This window comes from Coregonus lavaretus, assembly GCF_964263955.1.
Source record: "Coregonus lavaretus genome assembly, contig: HAP1_SCAFFOLD_336, whole genome shotgun sequence".
Taxonomy (NCBI): domain Eukaryota; kingdom Metazoa; phylum Chordata; class Actinopteri; order Salmoniformes; family Salmonidae; genus Coregonus; species Coregonus lavaretus.
In genome coordinates this window covers 10,844-32,974 of record NW_028162029.1, presented here as the reverse complement: position 1 = coordinate 32,974, position 22,131 = coordinate 10,844, and the positions used below count along the sequence as shown (strand labels likewise).

Genomic DNA, 22,131 nt, shown 5'->3' with positions numbered 1-22,131 from the left:
CCACGCCCCTCCTCTCCACGCTCCTCTCCACGCCCCTCCTCTCCACGCCCCTCCTCTCCACTGGCCCTCCTCTCCACGCCCCTCCTCTCCACAAGCCCTCCTCTCCACGCCCCTCCTCTCCACAAGCCCTCCTCTCCACACCCCTCCTCTCCACGCCCCTCCTCTCCACCAGCCCTCCTATCCACGCCCCTCCTCTCCACGGCACTCCTCACAACGCGCATCCTCTGTCCTTGGCTCCTGAACTATTCCATATAGAAATATTATTAGATACTGTCGTAACTTGACAAGGAATGCCCACACGCATTTCAATATTACTTTCCTTTACTTTCAACCTAAGAAATAAAATGTGTACAGCCATGTACAAGCGGTACAAATACAGCATAGCGATACAGCCCACTCAACATGTGGTAGTGTCGCATTGTACAGATCCGACTCCGGGTGATGACATCATAAATAGGGAAAGGTCACTGTCAATGCCAATAATGACCTTGCACACATTCATAGTAATCATACTATACTGCAGGTAAGTACAACACATATTAAATGTAATTATTTAAATACTGTCCACACTATAACAGATACATACGTAATTGATCAGATACATCATGCAACATATTTTTCAATTAAAAATTTCAGGTTTTAATGCAGTTATTAACCTCTTAAGGATCAGACCCTTTTCTTTCAATTTTTGCCTAAAATGACATACCCAAATCTAACTGCCTGTAGCTCAGGACCTGAAGCAAGGATATGCATAGACTTTGTGGAAATATGAAATTAATGTAGGAGAATATAACACATTAGATCTGGTAAAAGATAATACAAACAAAAAAACATGCGTTTTCTATATATGTTTAATTCCATCATTTTTGAAATGCAAGAGAAAGGCCACAATATAATATTGCAGTTTAGACGCAATTTAGATTGTGGCCACTAGATGGCAGCAGTGTGTGTGCAAAGTTTCAGATCGATCCAGTGAAGCATTGCAATACTGGACTATTTTGTATGAAGTCTGCCCAAATGTGCCGAATTGGTCAATTGATACATTTTCAAGTATATAACTATAGACAACATACAAAATGATATGGTAAAACACAATGTAAGTTTACACACTCCAAGGAATGTCATACATGATGGATCATTAGCTTATACACTAACTTTCACACATCTAGATGGCCTGGCGGGGTGGGTGTGGAGCCAGAGACAACAAGGGTTCAAACTGTAGAACCCAGTTCCTACATTTGAATATAAAAATTGATTTGATCAAACAAAACTATGCTACATTTTATCTCTGGGACCCTTAGGATGACAAATCAGAGCAAGATTACTGAATGTGTCACGATCGTCGGGAACAGAGGACCAAGGCGCAGCGTGGAATGCGAACATATTTATTAAATAATGATCACACGAACAAAACGATAACGTGACGTCCCTGGTTACATACACCAACCAACACGGAACAAGAAACCACACCAAATGAATGCCTAAAGGCTACCTAAGTATGACTCCCAATCAGAGACAACGAGCTACAGCCGTCTCAACATACTAGAGTCCCCAGAGCCAGGGCATGACAGAATGTAAGTAGCTTATTTACCTTCAGAGGTGAATGTATCAAACCAGTTGCCGTGATAGGTTTTTTATTGTTGTGCACTCTCCTCAAACAACAGCATGGTCTTTTTTCACCATAATAGCTACTGTAAATTGGACAGTGCAGTTAGGTTAACAATAATTTAAGCTTTCTGCCCATATAAGACATGTCTATGTCCTGGAAAGTTTGCTGTTACTTACAACAGTCATGCTAATCACATTAGTGCACGTTAGCTCAACCGTCCCGTATACGGGACACCGATCCCATAGAGGTGAACGCTAACACACACTGAAGAATCAGTCTTAATTTACGATGACGTTGCAAGTGAAGGTATTGCCCTCCCCTTAAATCCAAGGTAACTTCTGACCTGCTCTGTGGATACTAAGTGGTCATCATCCAACCCTGGCTATAATATGTAGACCTATAGGCTACCTCCCATACCTGGTCTGATACCTGGAGCTATGTTGTAGAGTCATTATATAGCATGCCTACCTGCAACAGGTGAGTAGACACTATTCAACCAGATAGAGTCGTGGGGTAAGCAGTGGGGTCAAGCCCAACACTTACAAACCCTCCAGTGTATTAGTCCTCATAGTGTTAGCTGGGACAGAAGCCTGCACACCCTGTGTCTCTCCAGGAACAGAGTTGGTGACCAACGCCCTTCATGCCTGACAGGTCAGGAAAGCCTGATCCCTACTAACCCTAGTATAGGCAGCCCTACTATACTTAATAGCACAGATAGAGTCTCTTGTTATTGTGGTGTTGGTCATTAGACCATATAAATGCAGTGTTGATCTGGGCCTGAGCTCCAGAGTTCCTGTTTAACACCTTAAATATGCATCACCCATCTAGCTAGCTCTTTTTGTAGCTAATGCTAGCTATTTGTAGCTAGCTAATTAGCATTAGCTAAACAGTCGCCAGCTGAGCGTTTTGTGAATAGAACTCTTGTGCATCGCATTCAGATTAGTTTTTTTATTTGAAAAAAACTTTACATGTATTTTCAAACTAACTAGACAATCTAACTGTAACCATTTCTGATGATCAATTGATCTCATCTATGACGCCTTGATGGCTGTGTTGCAAGCTAAAAAAAAAAAAACTAACAAATCGTTTGGACCAATGAGAGGAGAGCTACTGAGTTCGGACGTCACAAACACATGTCCATATATGGCATTGCGTTGGCAGCCATATTGGCTTTTCTATCCAGTGATGTCCCTGGAACCGGGACCACGTTATACCTCGAAGTTCGGCATAGAGCCCACGGAAAAAGACAGGAACCTTCCCGCTAGCCATGATTGGCTGAGATAATGGATGGGCCGGACGTGCCGAGAGATGAGTTCGGATTGGTCTGCCATGTAGCATGCTTCTGTCTATAACATGAGCTGCTCAGTATACTTAGATAATCCTTGCTACCGCTGCTTTTTTGAAAGATATAACGTTAGCCATTGGAGAACTGCTAAAGGGTTGCTACTGCTCTCACCAACATGGCTTCCCTGAATTTAGCAGGCGCTATCGACAAAGATCAGTGGGGAAAAAGTTATGACGGACTACTTTCTGCGCACGGTTAGTGTGATCCGGAGTGACTTGACACAACTCGGGTCAAACAAGCTATACAAACAAAACGAAGGTTTACGTGTGTAACCACGGTTATGTTAGCTATTGGATTACTCCAATATAGTATCCTTCCGCTTGGCAGGATACATTCTGAGGAAGGATTTCAGATTAGTCCCATGTTCCCGGGTAATGATGAGCAATGTTCCCTCAAAAAAAATATGGCACTGAGCAAATTTCAGGTCTGCTGACCGCAAACTTCAACGTTGTGAAAATTCTGTGCAACTTCCGGTGCTCATTTCATGTAAGAATGCACTCATATATACATTTTGTTATTGTATCAGGTATTTTGTATTTTTTTTTTAAATAAAGAAAATGAAATTTCAGTCACCTCTGAATTACTGTGTTGTCTTGTTCTCTTGCATAATTCAACAAGTGTGTCAGTGAGGGGGTTGGTTTATCTGGCCCGGGTTACCACGTTGGGAGGAGTTTGAACCGGGTGAAAAGTGATTGCATTCCTTTTGGAGCCGGGCTGCCTCCCAGGCATGAATCAGGTGCTCCGCTCTGGCCGACGGCAAAGTCGGCTCAAAACAAAAGTGACGTAAATAAGCACATGGAGAAATGAGTAGCATTCTGTGTTTTCACATGCAATTGAAGTGATTGCTTTTGATAAAAAGGCTTTAAATGCCTTCCAAAGTAAATCTAGTTTGAAAATTCAAACGTTTATTTAATGGAAAAAGAGATGTTGTATGTTTCTTGATGATGCATGATGCTGCTTTGTCGACAACATGACCGTGGGGTGCAGATAACTGTTTGATTTGAGAAGGGTGCTCCTCCCTCCCCGCTTTAGCCCAATGACGTGACGGCCCATTGTCCAGTTCAACCCGGGCCAGCGTAATAGAACTCCCTCAATAGCAGGAAACCCTCGGATTAAAAATCAAAAAGCCTGGCTCTAGGTTATATCTCTAAACACACTTTACATTGTTTGTTTGTTTTGATGAGACATAATATCACTATAATCCGAGTGTTCATTGTCAGAAGTTGCTTTCATTTCAGCGCATCTAGTTTGTAAACATTTCAACCGTATTAAACGCTAACTTTTTTCAATTCCACAAGAAATGAACACAATTCAGGGCCTCACCTGTTTAGATTATTTTTTTTAAATACACACATATATATATATATATATAATAATCATTTATAAAAAATTTTTTTCCCTGTTTTGCATGTTATTTTGGCATTAATTCATGTGACATATCAGTTTGCAAACAATGTAAAAAAATATATATTTGAGTTAATGAAGCCGCATACATTTTTACATTTTAGTCATTTAGCAGACGCTCTTTTCCAGAGCGACTTACAGTTAGTGAGTCCATACATATTTTTTTATTTTTCATACTGGCCCCCCATGGGAATCGAACCCACAACCCTGGCGTTGCAAACGCCATGCTCTACCAACTGAGCTACATCCCTGCCAGCCATTCTTTCCCTGGACGACACTGGGCCAATTGTGCGCCGCCCCATGGGTCTCCCGGTCGCGGCAGGCTACGACATGTTCTCTTTCTTGAGTAAGGCAGCGCCTAAATGCAGGTGTTTCAGCCTCGCTCAGTGCTTTCTGGGGTGGTGGGGCAGCCAGCGGAATATACAGAGCGTACGCTTTGGTAATGTTCTCTAGTTGCGCCGTGATTGGCTCAGTGTTCTGTCATTCACTATATCACCGCAGAATTTATTTTTATTTTTAATTTAACTAGGCAAGTCAGTTAAGAACAAATTATAGATACAAGGTATCAGTGCTCATCGTCATTGGACATAAACATTACACATCAAGTAGGAAATCAGAAATTCAACAATGAGTGGTTTGGAAGGAATCAATGGTTAACTACAAGCGTTGCAAATCAATCGCTATTTTGTTTGGTCCAAGTCTAGGTTTAAGGATTTAAAACATATGTCTGAAATGGTCTCTAGCAGTACAGAGAATCCTATTTCTCACAGATCCATCTGTATTGATAGGAACAGACATAGTCCCACCATGCTCCTGTGTCTGATGACCAGGAGTAGAAATACGCACAGTTCTCAGCTACACCACCATTAGGCTCTCCACTCTTCCAGTACCTGTAGAAGAAACAACACATAGAATCAGGCTGTCCACTGTTCCAATACCTGTAGAAGAAACATATAGAATAAGGCTGTCCACTGTTCCAATACCTGTAGAAGAAACAACACATAGAATCAGGCTGTCTACTGTTCCTGTACCTGTAGAAGAAACAACACATAGAATCAGGCTGTCCACTGTTCCAATACCTGTAGAAGAAACAACACATAGAATCAGGCTGTCCACTGTTCCAATACCTGTAGAAGAAACAACACATAGAATCAGGCTGTCCACTGTTCCAGTACCTGTAGAAGAAACAACACATAGAATCAGACTGTCCACTGTTCCAATACCTGTAGAAGAAACAACACATAGAATCAGGCTGTCCACTGTTCCAATACCTGTAGAAGAAACAACACATAGAATCAGACTGTCCACTGTTCCAATACCTGTAGAAGAAACAACACATAGAATCAGGCTGTCCACTGTTCCAATACCTGTAGAAGAAACAACACATAGAATCAAGCTGTCCACTGTTCCAGTACCTGTAGAAGAAACAACAAATAGAATCAGGCTGTCCACTGTTCCAATACCTGTAGTAGAAACAACACATAGAATCAGGCTGTCCACTGTTCCAATACCTGTAGAAGAAACAACACATAGAATCAGGCTGTCCACTCTCAGAGCCTACTACTCCAGACAGTGATTTCATGGTAACACAGAACTCATTAAATGTCTTACCTTGTGGTCAGTGGTGTGTCGTCCACCCATTTCCAGGTCCCCTCAGTAACAGAGTCAGTCAGACCAATCCAGACATAGTTCTTCACTCCACATAACCAATTGACAAATGTCTGTAGTTGTGGGATAGACAAAATTGTTAATTCTCTCTCTCTCTCTCTCTCTCTCTCTCTCTCTCTCTCTCTCTCTCTCTCTCTCTCTCTCTCTCTCTCTCTCTCTCTCTCTCTCTCTCTCTCTCTCTCTCTCTCTCTCTCTCTCTCTCTCTCTCTCTCTCTCTCTGTATCGCTCTCTTCCACACACACACACACACACACACACACACACACACACACACACACACACACACACACACACACACACACACACACCTGTTTGTCTTGGCTGTTGATGATCACCAGGTCTGCTCCTCTATCTCTGCAGTCCTGTTTGCTCTCCTCCCAGGATTTGTACTCAGTAGAGATGTAGTAACAACTGCTACCAAGCTTCTTCCATCCTTGCGGACACACTATAATTTAAATGTTCTTCTTTAGTCACATACAACTCACATTGAATTAAGTCTCAATCAAACACTCAAGGAAGACAGGGCACTAACTAATGGACGGTTTGGAAGTCGTAGATTTTTTTCTAAAATGTGTTCTTTAATGTAAGTTGAATTGCCTGTTTGTAAGTGGCATGTGAACTGATGCAGAGACTGTCAAACAGAACAGTCATTAGACAATTTTACTCACCTTTCTCAACACCTTTCTGTAGCTGGTCTCTCTCTGCTGTCAAGGTGTTGCATCTGGTCTGTAGATGGTCTCTCTCTTTGGTCAGGGTGTTGTATCTGGTCTGTTGCTGGTCTCTCTCTTTGGTCAGGGTGTTGTATCTGGTCTGTTGCTGGTCTCTTTCTTCGGTCAGCGTGCTGGAACTGATCTGCAACTGGTCTCTCTCTTTGGTCAGGGTGTTGTATCTGGTCTGTAGATGGTCTCTCTCTGCAGTCAGGGTGTTGTATCTGGTCTGTAGCTGGTCTCTCTCTTTGGTCAGGGTGTTGTATCTGGTCTGTTGCTGGTCTCTCTCTTTGGTCAGGGTGTTGTAACTGGTCTGTAGCTGGTCTCTCTCTTTGGTCAGGGTGTTGTAGCTGGTCTGTAGCTGGTCTCTCTCTTTGGTCAGGGTGTTGTATCTGGTCTGTAGCTGGTCTCTTTCTTCGGTCAGTGTGTTGGAACTGATCTGCAACTGGTCTCTCTCTTTGGTCAGGGTGTTGTATCTGGTCTGTAGATGGTCTCTCTCTGCAGTCAGGGTGTTGTATCTGGTCTGTTGCTGGTCTCTCTCTTTGGTCAGGGTGTTGTAACTGGTCTGTAGCTGGTCTCTCTCTTTGGTCAGGGTGTTGTAGCTGGTCTGTAGCTGGTCTCTCTCTTTGGTCAGGGTGTTGTAGCTTGTCTGTAACTGGTCTCTCTCTTTGGTCAGGGTGTTGTATCTGGTCTGTAGCTGGTCTCTCTCTTTGGTCAGGGTGTTGTAACTGGTCTGTAGCTGGTCTCTCTCTTTGGTCAGAGTGTTGGATCTGGGCTGTAGCTGGTCTCTCTCTTCAGTCAGGTTGTTGCCGCTGGTCTGTAACTGGTCTCTCTCTTTGGTCAGGGTGTTGGATCTGGTTAATTGGTTTCGCTCTGTGAAATAATACCATCAACAACAAGGTAACAGTGGAAAAGTTAATCTATCATTACCAGGGTTGGGTTCAATTGCATTTCAATTCCAGTCTATTCAGGAAGTACACTGGAATTCCAAGTCCAATTCTCTTCAATATTTTTCAATGAGGACAATGTGGAATTGGAATTGGAATTTGGTGTACTTTCTGAATTGAATTGAATGGAGTTTAAATGGAATTGATCCCTGGTCATAACACCACTGATGATTAAGAGATAGTTTGATTGAGAACATATCAAACTCACGGTAGAGCAACAGGCCTATGATCCCAGCCAATAGGAGAACACACAGCAGACCCAGACTCACTGCAGCAGCTCCAGAGGATCTCTTCCACCACTGATAAAACACTGAAGCACAAATTATTACCATAAGAACTTGCTCTTTATCAGCGTTGTATTTGAGTCTACTTTTGTGTCCATTTGCTCTTTGAAGCACTGAGGAAAAAACACAAACTTGACATGGGACAGAACACCAGAACTGAGTTCCAGCACCTCACATTTTATACTGCTTGACTTCCAGAACCTCTTATAGAACACTGGCTTAAACATATTGTAGAGTTCAGGCACCCAAAATGAGTACTGGCACCTATTTTAGTCCAAATCAAATCAAATTTTCATTTTTCACATGCTTCATAAACAACAGGTGCAGACTAAAAGTGAAATGCTGACTTATGGGTCCTTTTCCAACAATGCAGAGTAAAAAATAATAACAAATACACAGTGAATAACGAATAACATGAACAAGTAAAAATGACATGACTCTATACAGTCAGTACCAGTACCGAGTCCATGTGCACGGATACGAGGTCATCAGAAAGTGACTTTTTTCACATTTTGTTGTGTTACAGTCTAAATAAATAAAAATGTGTCACTGGCCTGGTCTGGAGTTATGTTTTTAGAAATGTTTACAAATTAATAAAAAATGAAAAGCTGAAATGTCTTGAGTCAATAAGTATTCAACCCCTTTGTTATGGCGAGCCTTAATACGTTCAGGAGTAAAAAGTTGTTTAACAAGTCACATAATACGTTGCATGGACTCAATCTGTGTGCAACAGTAGTGATTTTTGAATGACTACCTCATCTCTGTACCCTACACCTACAATGATTTGTAAGGTCCCTCAGTCGAGTAGTGAATTTCAAACACAGATTCAACCACAGAGACCAGGGTGGTGTTCCAATGCCTCGCAAAGAAGGGCACCTATTGGTAGATGGGTAAACTAAAAAAAACAGAGCTGTACAGAATAAAACTATTCCTAAACATGCATCCTGTTGGCAACAAGGCACTAAAGTAATACTGCAAAACATGTGGCAAAGCAATTAACATTAGGTCCTCAATACAAAGTGTTATGTTTGGGGCAAATCCAATACAACACATTACTGAGTACCACTCTCCATAGGTTTTCAGGATAAAAAAAAAAAGAAACTGACTGGATTTAAACACAGGCAAAATCCTAGACGAAAACCTGGTTCAGTCTGCTTTCCACCAGACACTTGGAGATGAATTCACCATTCAACAAGACAATAACCTAAAACACAAGGCCACAAGAAGTTTGCAGAGTTACAGTTTACTTAAATCTGCTTGAAAATCTATGGCAAGACTTGAAAATGGTTGTCTAGCAATGATCAACAACGAATTTGACAGATGAAAAGAATAAATGGGCAGATATTGTACAATCCAGGTGTGTAAAAGCTCTTAGAGACTTACCCAGAGACTCACAGCTGTAATCGCTGCCAAAGGTGATTCTAACATGTATTGACTCAGGGGTGTGAATACATATGTAAATTAGATATTTCATTTTCAATAAATTTGCAAAAATGTCTTACATGTTTGCACTGCGTCGTTATGGGGTATTGTGGGTAGATTTTGTCCATTTTGAATACCAGTGTTGTAGTACTCATCCGGTCTCGAGACCACACAGTGTCTCGTGCTTGGCTCGATGTTGGATACATTTGTACTTTTGGTCTTGGCTCTGTCTTGGACAGTGAGGACTCGTACGTTTCTTCCTGAGACCAGCATAAAACCGCGTCGCCAGGCCAAATATATACACTCCTTTCTTGATGCATTAATATCTTAACAGCCTTATCTATTACAGACATGTTTGCGCAAACCTATAGGCCTTCAGTTTGTGACAGGTTCGTGATTCTTAAAGGACAGCAACCGTAACCACTCATGTAAGATACTTTTTGTAAAACACAAAGGGCCAGTGGTGTAGTGGAGGGGATACGCCCACTTTTGTTTCAGTGGTATACTCACTTTTAATCCCTACTGATGCGTATCATGGAGGTATGCGACTTATCAATTATGTAGTACAATAGAGAAATCATTCCCAAAGTAGACAACACAATCGTAAAGCACGTGAAATATATTCACACAGGGTGGCTTTCCTTCACTGGGGTGGGCCGTTTGGGAACTTTTGGGCACCAAAAAAATATTACTATCTGGTTGTAAATCACAGCTGGCCTGGTACATTGTTTGCTGACTACATTCAAGATGCACCGTTTCAGTTTCAATGACTCAATATTCTGGACAAAAACGAATAAATATAACTAAGGCTGGGTATGTCAATACAATCAAACTAGCAAGGGCAATGATCACAAGTCAGTCATAACGTCGCTAATAGGCTAGCGTATCTATTTATGTAGCAAGCACAGACTGGAATGTGTTCCGGGATTCATCCAATGGCATTGAGGAGTATACCGCCTCAGTCACCGGCTTCATCAATAAGTGCATTGACGACGTCGTCCCCACAGTGACCGTACATACATATCCCAACCAGAAGCAAAATGATTACAGGCAACATCCGCATCGAGCTAAAGGCTAGAGCTGCCGCTTTCAAGGAGCGGAACACTAATCCGGACACTTATAAGAAATCCCGCTACGCCCTCAGACGGACCATCAAACAGGCAAAGCGTCAATACAAGACTAAGATTGAATCCTACTACACCGGCTCTGACGCTCGTCGGATGTGGCAGGGCTTGAAAACTGTTACGGACTACAAAGGGAAACCCAGTCTTCACTGACATTTTCAACCTCTCACTGACCGAGTCTGTAATACCTACATGGTTCAAGCAGTCCACCATAGTCCCTGTGCCCAAGGAAGCGATGGTAACCTGCCTAAATGATTACCGCCCCGTAGCACTCACGTCGGTAGCCATGAAGTGCTTTGAAAGGCTGGTTATGGCTCACATCAACACCATCATCCCGGAAACCCTAGACCCACTCCAAATCGCATACCATAATGTTCCTTCCATTAGATTTTAGCTCATCTTGTTCTGGCTAGCGTTAGTTGTTGATCTTGTTGATGTGCATAACTGACGGAGAGAGGGCCTACCTTTTCATGGTTGTTTGATCAATAGGACTGAAAAGTTCCCAAATGTGGTGTTTACATATTTGCAGGAATCCATTCAGGTGTATTTTCTGGCTTTTGGCGAATGCGTTCTAATGATCTAAAGTCGCGCTGTTGCAACAGCCTGTAAACACACAGTCCAGTTCAAAGTGAATGATGGCAGGCTCATGTGGCAAATGGCTTGTTTGTATAAAGGTCTACTGTAGCTCTGATCGGATATAGCGCACCGGTCTGTGTAGACTCCGGTCCTGGACCAGACAGATGTTTTTATTCGGTTTTATTTACTGCAGTGTCTATTAATTGTCCAAACGCATGGCCGCTTTCCCACTCTACGTAATTCCCAAACATTCGAATAACTTTTTTTTAAGTGTCATGTTCTTCCTATTTGAACAGATTTTAATAAGAAGTCATGTTGCTAAGATGCTGTCAGTTCCACGTTAAATGCAACAATGTTTAACACACATAAGTTATTTTCAAAGAGATGGCTAACAACAGCAAGCGCGCTGCAATACAAAACACAGTTCTACACACCAGATGATCATTTGAAACTTAACCTCTTGTTGAAAGTTATTCTTGGGAGAAGCTAACAAATTAGCAACAACATCCTCTTTGATAACACCTGCTGCAGCCGCTGCACACTAGCCGACAAGAAAAGCTAGCTAGCTACAACGTGCGAAAACTACTGCTCGCTATTGTGCCTAACTGTGACGAGTACTGAGGATACGAAGAGGCAGGACGCAGGAATCAACAATGTAAAGGTTTGCTTTAACACTGAGCAAGAGAACAACAACGAGCGAGTACAAGACACGACACTAACAATCACACACAACACAACACTGAACAGCCCAGGGCTATATAGGGGTGGTGATGAGATGATGAGGTGCCCAGGGCTATATAGGGGTGGTGATGAGATGATGAGGTGCCCAGGGCTATATAGGGGTGGTGATGAGATGATGAGGTGCCCAGGGCTATATAGGGGTGGTGATGAGATGATGAGGTGCCCAGGGCTATATAGGGGTGGTGATGAGGTGATGAGGTGCCCAGGGCTATATAGGGGTGGTGATGAGATGATGAGGTGCCCAGGGCTACTTAGGGGTGGTGATGAGATGATGAGGTGCAGGTGCGCTGGAGGTGATTAGGGTGCGTTGGGTTTCCATTCCTGTGTTTGCCGAGGTGGTGCGCTCAGACCGGTGGCTCAGTAGACCGGCGAATCAGAGCGCCAGAGGGGAGAAACGGGAGGAGACGTGACAGATGATACTACTATGTATGCTATGGCCCAGACTGTTGATCTGGCTGTGTCAAAACTACAGTCAGATTTTATAGCTATGCAGGAATCCCTTGCTGATTTTAATACGTGTGCTTAATACGAGCAAAATGGAGGAGACGTGACACTAACGTTACTTTCTGAAAGAACTGTACATGGAGGTAGGGGTCAAGTAACTAGGCAACAGGATAGATAATAGACAGTAGCAACAGTGTGTGTGTGTGTGTGTATGTAAGTATGTGTGTGTGTGTGTGTGTGTATGTGTCTGTGTGTGTGTGTATGTGTGTGTGTGTGTGTGTGTGTGTGTGTGTGTGTGTGTGTGTGTGTGTGTGTGTGAGTGTGTGTGTGTGTGTGTGTGTGTGTGTGTGTGTGTGTGTGTGTGTGTGTGTGTGTGTGTGTGTGTGTGTGTTGGGGTATACGTATGTGTCAGTATCAAGCACTATACCAGGATAAACTGTTACCTGATGGTTGATCACCAACTCCATCCTTCCTGCAGGGCTTGATGGGTGTTTCGTTGCTGTATATACAATCATCAATATCCAGGGTCTTTATTTCATTAGGAGTTTTGCCTTTAAATCCATCTCTGTTTTGATAGTTTGCCTCTGACATCTTTACAGACGTGCTCAAAAACTTCTACTGTTGTAACGTCTACTGTTGTAACTTCTACTCTTGTAACTTCTACTCTTGTAACTTCTACTCTTGTAACTTCTACTGTTGTAACTTCTACGGTTGTAACGTCTGCTGTTATCTCAGTTGTAGGTTTGTGTCTGTTCACTTCACCGCTGGAGCCTCTGTGTGACTCAGCCTGATGTAAGAGACAGTTTTAACTGTCAACCTCATTAAAGGGGAAACTGTCTAACCAATAGTATGACACTAACCACCACCACGTGACTCCAACCTTATTTTCTTTGTTTTCCACAGTGTAGATTAGTTTGTATATTTAGTTTCTATTAGTTTAGTTTACCACAGTGTAGATTAGTTTGCATATTTAGTTTCTATTAGTTTAGTTTACCACAGTGTAGATTAGTTTGCATATTTCGTTTCTATTAGTTTAGTTTACCACAGTGTAGATTAGTTTTACCATGAGATTAAAGCATTGAAGTGAGAATATGACCCGTTTCAGGAAGCTAAGCGTATGTAGCACATCACCTCTTCACATGAGAGGCATTTGAACGTAATAGTTTTTTATTTTATCAAAGTTTTTTTTTGCAGAAATTGAACTTTAACAAATGTAATAACAAACTTGTAAAACCTGTAAATACGATTAGGCTCTATGATATAGATATATATATTATATATGTATGTATAAAAAATGTATGCACTCACTAACTGTAAGCCGCTCTGGATAAGAGCGTCTGTTAAATGACTAAAATGTAAATGTAAATATTATATACTGCTCTATGCCGAAGGTAGAACGTGGTCCCGGTTCCAGGGAGATCACCGGATAGAAAATCCAATATGGCTGCCAACGCAATGCCGTATATGGCCATGTGTGTGTGACGTCAGTAGCTCTACTCTCATTGGTCCAAACAATTTGTTTACTTTTTATTTACATTTAGCTTGCAACACAGCCGTCAAGATGTCATGGATTAGATCAATGGATCATCAGAAATGAGTGGATAGATAGATAGATGGATAGATAGATAGATAGATAGATAGATAGATAGATAGATAGATAGATAGATAGATAGATGATAGATGGATAGATGGATAGATGGATAGATGGATAGATAGATAGATAGATAGATAGATAGATAGATAGATAGATAGATAGATAGATAGATAGATAGATAGATAGATAGATAGATAGATAGATAGATAGATAGATAGATAGATAGATAGATACGTTTTTTAAAAAATTGAATGCGATGCAGCTGGCGATTGTTTAGATAACGCTAGACTAGCTAGCTACAAATAGCTAACGTTAGCTACTAATAGCTAACTAGATGGGTGATGCATATTTAAGGTGTTAAACAGAGCAAATAGTGTTAGAAAGTGTTGTATTATATTTACCTGCATGTATACCTAACTACCTGCATGTATCTACAGTGCATTTCGGAAAGTATTCAGACCCCTTGACTTTTTCCACATTTTGTTAAGTTACAGCCTTATTCTAAAATTGATAAAATAAATAAAAATCCTCATCAATCTACACACAATACCCCATAATGACAAAGCAAATGACAAAGCAAAAATTGTTTTTTGGAAATGTTTGCAAATGTATTAAGAATTAAAAACAGAAATACCTTATTTACATAAGTATTATCTATATTGCAGAGATAAGCAGTGTCTTGCAGAGTCCAGATCAGATCTGCAGCGCGTTGACAGACCCCCCCCCCCCCCCCGAAAAAAAAAAAAATCAAATTTCAAATACAAAAACAACACTCCATAACAGGACATTTCCTTAATCCCAATCAGAGGTCAAGATTGAGCTGCCAGCATATTGCTTACACCTATCCAACACTTTCAGATCCACACAACAAGTTTCTAACAGCTACGGGTTTATTTGGGTTGCAGGGATTAGTGCCAACGGACCAAGACCCTGGGCTCTGAGTCCAGGCCCAGATCAACACTGCATTTATATGGTCTAATGGCCAACACCACAATAACAAGAGACTCTATCTGTGCTATTAAGTATAGTAGGGCTGCCTATACTAGGGTTAGTAGGGATCAGGCTTTCCTGACCTGTCAGGCATGAAGGGCGTTGGTCACCAACTCTGTTCCTGGAGAGACACAGGGTGTGCAGGCTTCTGTCCCAGCTAACACTATGAGGACTAATACACTGGAGGGTTTGTAAGTGTTGGGCTTGTCCCCACTGCTTACCCCACGACTCTATCTGGTTGAATAGTGTCTACTCACCTGTTGCAGGTAGGCATGCTATATAATGACTCTACAACATAGCTCCAGGTATCAGACCAGGTATGGTAGGTAGACTATAGGTCTACATATTATAGCCAGGGTTGGATGATGACCACTTAGTATCCACAGAGCAGGTCAGAAGTTACCTTGGAGGGGCGTGGAGAGGAGGGGCGTGGTGAGGAGGAGCATGGAGAGGAAGGGCGTGGAGAGGAGGGGCGTGGAGAGGAGGGGCGTGGAGAGAAGGGGCGTGGAGAGGAGGAGCGTGGAGAGGAGGGGCGTGGAGAGGAGGAGCGTGGAGAGAAGGGGCGTGGTGACGAGGGGCATGGAGAGGTGGGGTGTGGAGAGGAGGGGCGTGGAGAGGAGGGGCGTGGAGAGGAGGGCCGGTGGAGAGGAGGGGCGTGGAGAGGAGGAGCATGGAGAGGAGGGGCGTGGAGAGAAAGATGTACGTTAAGTACCATGTCACCAATCTGAAATGGTGGCAGCATCTCACACTATGCAGTGAGATATCCACCATTCAAAGCACATTGCACAACATGGCCTGGTAGTAGCCTTCACACTGGGAGATTTCATAAGCCGATTGTTTACACTGTGTTAGCTGTAAAAACATTGGGACAGGATACAGCCCATTCTACTAACGTTGTTGACCCTGTCATACTATGATAGGAAAGGAGCCTTGTCCGCTGGATACGGCGTGTGAATGACAATCTAGGAATGTTAGTGGGATGCTCTGGCTTGTTTCATGGCTATATCTATTAGACATGACTAGGGCTTTGTCCATTTTTTAAATTAAATATTACAAGTTGAAATAATTTAATTCATTCACATGGCAGAATACAATTGAATTGCATGATAAAACTACAAATCTAACATAAATGCGACATACATTTAGGGAACTATTGTTGTGGATGTTGTTATGAGTTGCCGTTCAATAATGGAGTCATATAGGGGATGGATGGTGTTCAGTTGGGGGTGAAGACTACTGGGAGTTCTGGTAACCTTTATTGTTGAGTGGTAAAAGACTTTGAGATTTTGAATGTGTGATTGAGACTGAGTTTAAGCTACACGTTATAAACGGACAAACTTTGCGCGACTGATGTCACTTGAGTAGATTTGAACTCATTTACCGGGCTGGACGGGACTTTTCTCGAGGAACCAGAGATCACTGTGTTGTGACGTTATTATGTGTGTGATCATTTCTTTTACAACCGATGCAAAAGAACACAGTGGTTTTGAAGTTATTTGCAATGTTTTAAGGGTTAATGAAAAGTGGTCCTCTGTAGCTCAGCTGGTAGAGCACGGCGCTTGTAACGCTAAGGTAGTGGGTTCGATCCCCGCGACCACCCATACACAAAAAAATTGATAAAAGCGTCTGCTAAATGGCATATTATTATTAAGTGTATTTCCATACTGACTTTTACATGAGTCCTTTGTATTGGTGTAGACTTGACGGACCAGACGGGACTCACTCCCTCACAAACAAAAAAGGAGAAATCAATATTTTCTCTGGTAGGCACAACCTACCTGGCATCCATAACAAACAATAACTTTGAAGTCAAAACCGTTACAGCAAAACTGTCAGCCACCTTATCTCCAGAATTCCAGAATTGTTCAGAGTTCTACAGCTGTAATGCCCCGTAGAACCAATCAGACTGTGTTCAGGATGATTCTTATTCTACTGGATGTTTCTTAATTATATTTACTTCTGTCTACAAGAAACCCGAGTTCCGGACAGATAAAATGAGAGCCAGAAACAGCGGAGGTTCCATTTGTCACGCTGGCAGTCTATTGGTCAATGTCATTATGACCATTACAATTCCACAGTAGCCTGGCAAGTACAATATAATGTGTTATTTGACAGATATAGTGACAATATACAGTGGGGGAAAAAATTATTTAGTCAGCCACCAATTGTGCAAGTTCTCCCACTTAAAAAGATGAGAGAGGCCTGTAATTTTCATCATAGGTACACGTCAACTATGACAGACAAAATGAGAAAAAAAATCCAGAAAATCACATTGTAGGATTTTTAATGAATTTATTTGCAAATTATGGTGGAAAATAAGTATTTGGTCAATAACAAAAGTTTCTCAATACTTTGTTATATACCCTTTGTTGGCAATGACACAGGTCAAACGTTTTCTGTAAGTCTTCACAAGGTTTTCACACACTGTTGCTGGTATTTTGGCCCATTCCTCCATGCAGATCTCCTCCAGAGCAGTGATGTTTTGGGGCTGTTGCTGGGCAACACGGACTTTCAACTCCCTCCAAAGATTTTCTATGGGGTTGAGATCTGGAGACTGGCTAGGCCACTCCAGGACCTTGAAATGCTTCTTGCGAAGCCACTCCTTCGTTGCCCGGGCGGTGTGTTTGGGATCATTGTCATGCTGAAAGACCCAGCCACGTTTCATCTTCAATGCCTTTGCTGATGGAAGGAGGTTTTCACTCAAAATCTCACGATACATGGCCCCATTCATTCTTTCCTTTACACGGATCAGTCGTCCTGGTCCCTTTGCAGAAAAACTGCCCCAAAGCATGATGTTTCCACCCCCATGCTTCACAGTAGGTATGGTGTTCTTTGGATGCAACTAAGCATTATTTGTCCTCCAAACACGACGAGTTGAGTTTTTACCAAAAAGTTCTATTTTGGTTTCATCTGCCATATGACATTCTCCCAATCCTCTTCTGGATCATCCAAATGCACTCTAGCAAACTTCAGACGGGCCTGGACATGTACTGGCTTAAGCAGGGGGACACGTCTGGCACTGCAGGATTTGAGTCCCTGGCGGCGTAGTGTGTTACTGATGGCAGGCTTTGTTACTTTGGTCCCAGCTCTCTACAGGTCATTCACTAGGTCCCCCCGTGTGGTTCTGTGATTTTTGCTCACCGTTCTTGTGATCATTTTGACCCCACGGGGTGAGATCTTGCGTGGAGCCCCAGATCGAGGGAGATTATCAGTGGTCTTGTATGTCTTCCATTTCCTAATAATTGATCCCACAGTTGATTTCTTCAAACCAAGCTGCTTACCTATTGCAGATTCAGTCTTCCCAGCCTGGTGCAGGTCTACAATTTTGTTTCTGGTGTCCTTTGACAGCTCTTTGGTCTTGGCCATAGTGGAGTTTGGAGTGTGACTGATTGAGGTTGTGGACAGGTGTCTTTTATACTGATAACAAGTTCAAACAGGTGCCATTAATACAGGTAACGAGTGGAGGACAGAGGAGCCCCTTAAAGAAGTTGTTACAGGTCTGTGAGAGCCAGAAATCTTGCTTGTTTGTAGTTGCCCAAATACTTATTTTCCACCATAATTTGCTAATAAATTCATTAAAAATCCTACAATGTGATTTTCTGGATTTTTTCTCTCTCAATTTGTCTGTCATAGTTGATGTGTACCTATGATGAAAATTACAGGCCTCTCTCATCTTTTTAAGTGGGAGAACTTGCACAATTGGTGGCTGACTAAATACTTTTTTTCCCCACTGTAGGTCTGTAAAGAAAAGCAATAAATTAAGGCTAAAATATAATTTTACTTAATCTAACTAAGAACGTTGTCAAATAGAACATATTAGATCACATTGATAAAAGGACAGGATATCTTGTGGTTCACTAAGCAGTGTCATGTATGTTAGATGACTGCATCCTCGTTCCACAAACCCTCTTCTGCTAAATGATTTTCCCCATAAACCATCTATCCGGGTGCAGAATGCCTGCAATCTTTTCTGGACTACATGCGAGAGGAAGAGCGACCTGATAACGGTGTTCCAGAAAAGACAGGGGTATGATTTCCTCATCTCTATAAGGTTTATCAACAACCCCCCCGGGGCCACAAAAAAATAACTGGAGCTGGAGTTTATTTATGAACCTTTATTTTGACAGGGAAGACATATTGAAACCTAGGTCTCTTTTCCAAATGTGCCCTGTATAATACAATATAAAACACACATTAAACATATATACAGCTCCCTCCACTAATATTGGCACCCTTTGGTAAATACAGTGGGGAAAAAAAGTATTTAGTCAGCCACCAATTGTGCACGTTCTCCCACTTAAAAAGATGAGAGAGGCCTGTCATTTTCATCATAGGTACACGTCAACTATGACAGACAAATTGAGAAAAGAAAATCCAGAAAATCACATTGTAGGATTTTTAATGAATTTATTTGCAAATTATGGTGGAAAATAAGTATTTGGTCACCTACAAACAAGCAAGATTTCTGGCTCTCACAGACCAGTAACTTCTTCTTTAAGAGGCTCCTCTGTCCTCCACTCGTTACCTGTATTAATGGCACCTGTTTGAACTTGTTATCAGTATAAAAGACACCTGTCCACAACCTCAAACAGTCACACTCCAAACTCCACTATGGCCAAGACCAAAGAGCTGTCAAAGGACACCAGAAACAAAATTGTAGACCTGCACCAGGCTGGGAAGACTGAATCTGCAATAGGTAAGCAGCTTGGTTTGAAGAAATCAACTGTGGGAGCAATTATTAAGAAATGGAAGACATACAAGACCACTGATAATCTCCCTCGATCTGGGGCTCCACGCAAGATCTCACCCCGTGGGGTCAAAATGATCACAAGAACGGTGAGCAAAAATCCCAGAACCACACGGGGGGACCTAGTGAATGACCTGCAGAGAGCTGGGACCAAAGTAACAAAGCCTACCATCAGTAACACACTACGCCACCAGGGACTCAAATCCTGCAGTGCTAGACGTGTCCCCCTGCTTAAGCCAGTACATGTCCAGGCCCGTCTGAAGTTTGCTAGAGTGCATCCAGAAGAGGATTGGGAGAAAGTCATATGGTCAGATGAAACCAAAATATAACTTTTTGGCAAAAACTCAACTTGTCGTGTTTGGAGGACAAAGAATGCTGAGTTGCATCCAAAGAACACCATACCTACTGTGAAGCATGGGAGTGAAAACATCATTCTTTGGGGCTGTTTTTCTGCAAAGGGACCAGGACGACTGATCCGTGTAAAGGATAAATGAATGGGGCCATGTATCGTGAGATTTTGAGTGAAAACCTCCTTCCATCAGCAAGGGCATTGAAGATGAAACGTGGCTGGGTCTTTCAGCATGACAATGATCCCAAACACACCGCCCGGGCAACGAAGGAGTGGCTTCGTAAGAAGCATTTCAAGGTCCTGGAGTCTCCAGATCTCAACCCCATAGAAAATCTTTGGAGGGAGTTGAAAGTCCGTGTTGCCCAGCGACAGCCCCAAAACATCACTGCTCTAGAGGAGATCTGCATGGAGGAATGGGCCAAAATACCAGCAACAGTGTGTGAAAACCTTGTGAAGACTTACAGAAAACGTTTGACCTGTGTCATTGCCAACAAAGGGTATATAAGAAAGTATTGAGAAACTTTTGATATTGACCAAATACTTATTTTCCACCATAATTTGCAAATAAATTCATTAAAAATCCTACAATGTGATTTTCTGGAATTTTTTTTCTCATTTTGTCTGTCATAGTTGACGTGTACCTATGATGAAAATTACAGGCCTCTCTCATCTTTTTAAGTGGGAGAACTTGCACAATTGGTGGCTGACTAAATACTTTTTTTCCCCACTGTATGAGCAAAACGGGGTGTGAACAAAAATGTCTTTATTGTTTATCCTCCTGGTCTTTCGTTCTAAATATTCACAAAAAACTAACCTTTAATTCAAGTAAAATTAAAAAAGAAAATGTTTATTCTTATCATAAAACAAATAATTTTTTTCTCAAATAAATGTGATGCCACAATTATCGGCACCCCTTCATTCAATACTTTGTGCAACCTCCTTTTGCCAAGATAACAGCTCTGAGTCTTCTCCTATAATGCGCAGTGAGGTTAGAGAACACATGGCAAGGGATCTGAGACCGTTCCTCCGTACAGAATCTCTCCATGATCCTTCAGATTCCGAGGTCCACGCTTGTGGACTCTCCTCTTCAGCTCATCCCACAGGTTTTCTATGGGGTATAGGTCAGGGGACTGGGATGGCCATAGCAAAACCCTTGATTCTGTGGTCAGTGAACCGTTTTTGTGTTGATTTTGAGGTGTGCTTTTGGATCATTGTCCTGCTGGAAGATCCAACCACGGCCCAGTTTAAGCTTCCTAGCAGAATCAGTCAGGTTTTGATCTAATATCTGCTGGTACTTGATGGAGTCCATGATACCATGTATCCTAACAAGTTGACCAGGGCCTTTGGAAGAAAAACAGCCCCACAACATCAAAGATCCACCAACATACTTCACAGTGGGGATGAGATACTTTTCTGCATGTCTGTCTTTCTGTCTATGCCAAACCCGCCTCTGGTGTTTGTTTCCAAAAAGCTCTATTTTGGTCTCGTCTGACCATAGAACCCGGTCCCATTGAAAGTTCCAGTAATGTTTTGACAAACTGTAGGCGCTTGAGTTTGTTGTTTGATGACAGCAAAGGCTTTTTTATGGCAACCCTCCCAAACAACTTGTGGTTATGTAGGTGGCGTCTGATCGTAGTTTTGGAAACTCTCTGACCCCAAGACCCAACTAACGACTGCAATTCTCCAGCTTTGATCCTTGGAGATTTTTTTGGCGACTCGACCCTTCCTCCTCACTGTGCGTGGGGTCAATATAGACACACGTCCTCTTCCAGGCTGATTGTTAACATCTCCAGCTGCTTTAAACGTCTTAATTATTGCCCTGATAGTGGAAATGGGCATTTTCAACCGTTGAGCTATTTTTTTTATAGCCATTTCCAGATTTTGTGCAGCTCAACAACCTTTTGTCGCACATCATTACTGTATTCTCGGGTCTTTCCCATAGTGATGGATGACGATGGGAACTTGGCTTGTGTGTCACCTCATATTTATACCACAGTGAAACAGGAAGTCACGGCTTACCACTTAAGTGTTCCTAATCACTCAGGTGAATTAAAAAACGTAAATTATGAATGGGAATATACTTCAGTTAGATTTTTGCTCATGAATTTCTAGGGGTGCCAATAATTGTGGCACACATGTTTCGGAGAGAAATATTTATTGCATTTATTTCACATTCATTT

At 42.2% G+C, this 22,131-nt stretch overlaps 1 protein-coding gene across 1 annotated transcript; it reads right to left on the bottom strand.

Annotated features, from left to right (window-relative positions):
* Positions 1–833: 833 nt before the first annotated feature.
* Positions 834–13,022, bottom strand: LOC311119730 (uncharacterized protein). Its single transcript, XM_084194392.1, has 6 exons — positions 12,715–13,022; positions 7,889–7,990; positions 6,695–7,606; positions 6,335–6,471; positions 5,970–6,079; positions 834–5,248 (listed from the first exon to the last, which is right to left on the bottom strand). Exons 1-6 carry the CDS (start codon positions 12,860–12,862, stop codon positions 5,116–5,118), a joined length of 1,542 nt encoding a protein of 513 aa, XP_084050518.1. The 5' UTR covers positions 12,863–13,022; the 3' UTR covers positions 834–5,115.
* Between the last annotated feature and the right edge of the window lie 9,109 nt (positions 13,023–22,131).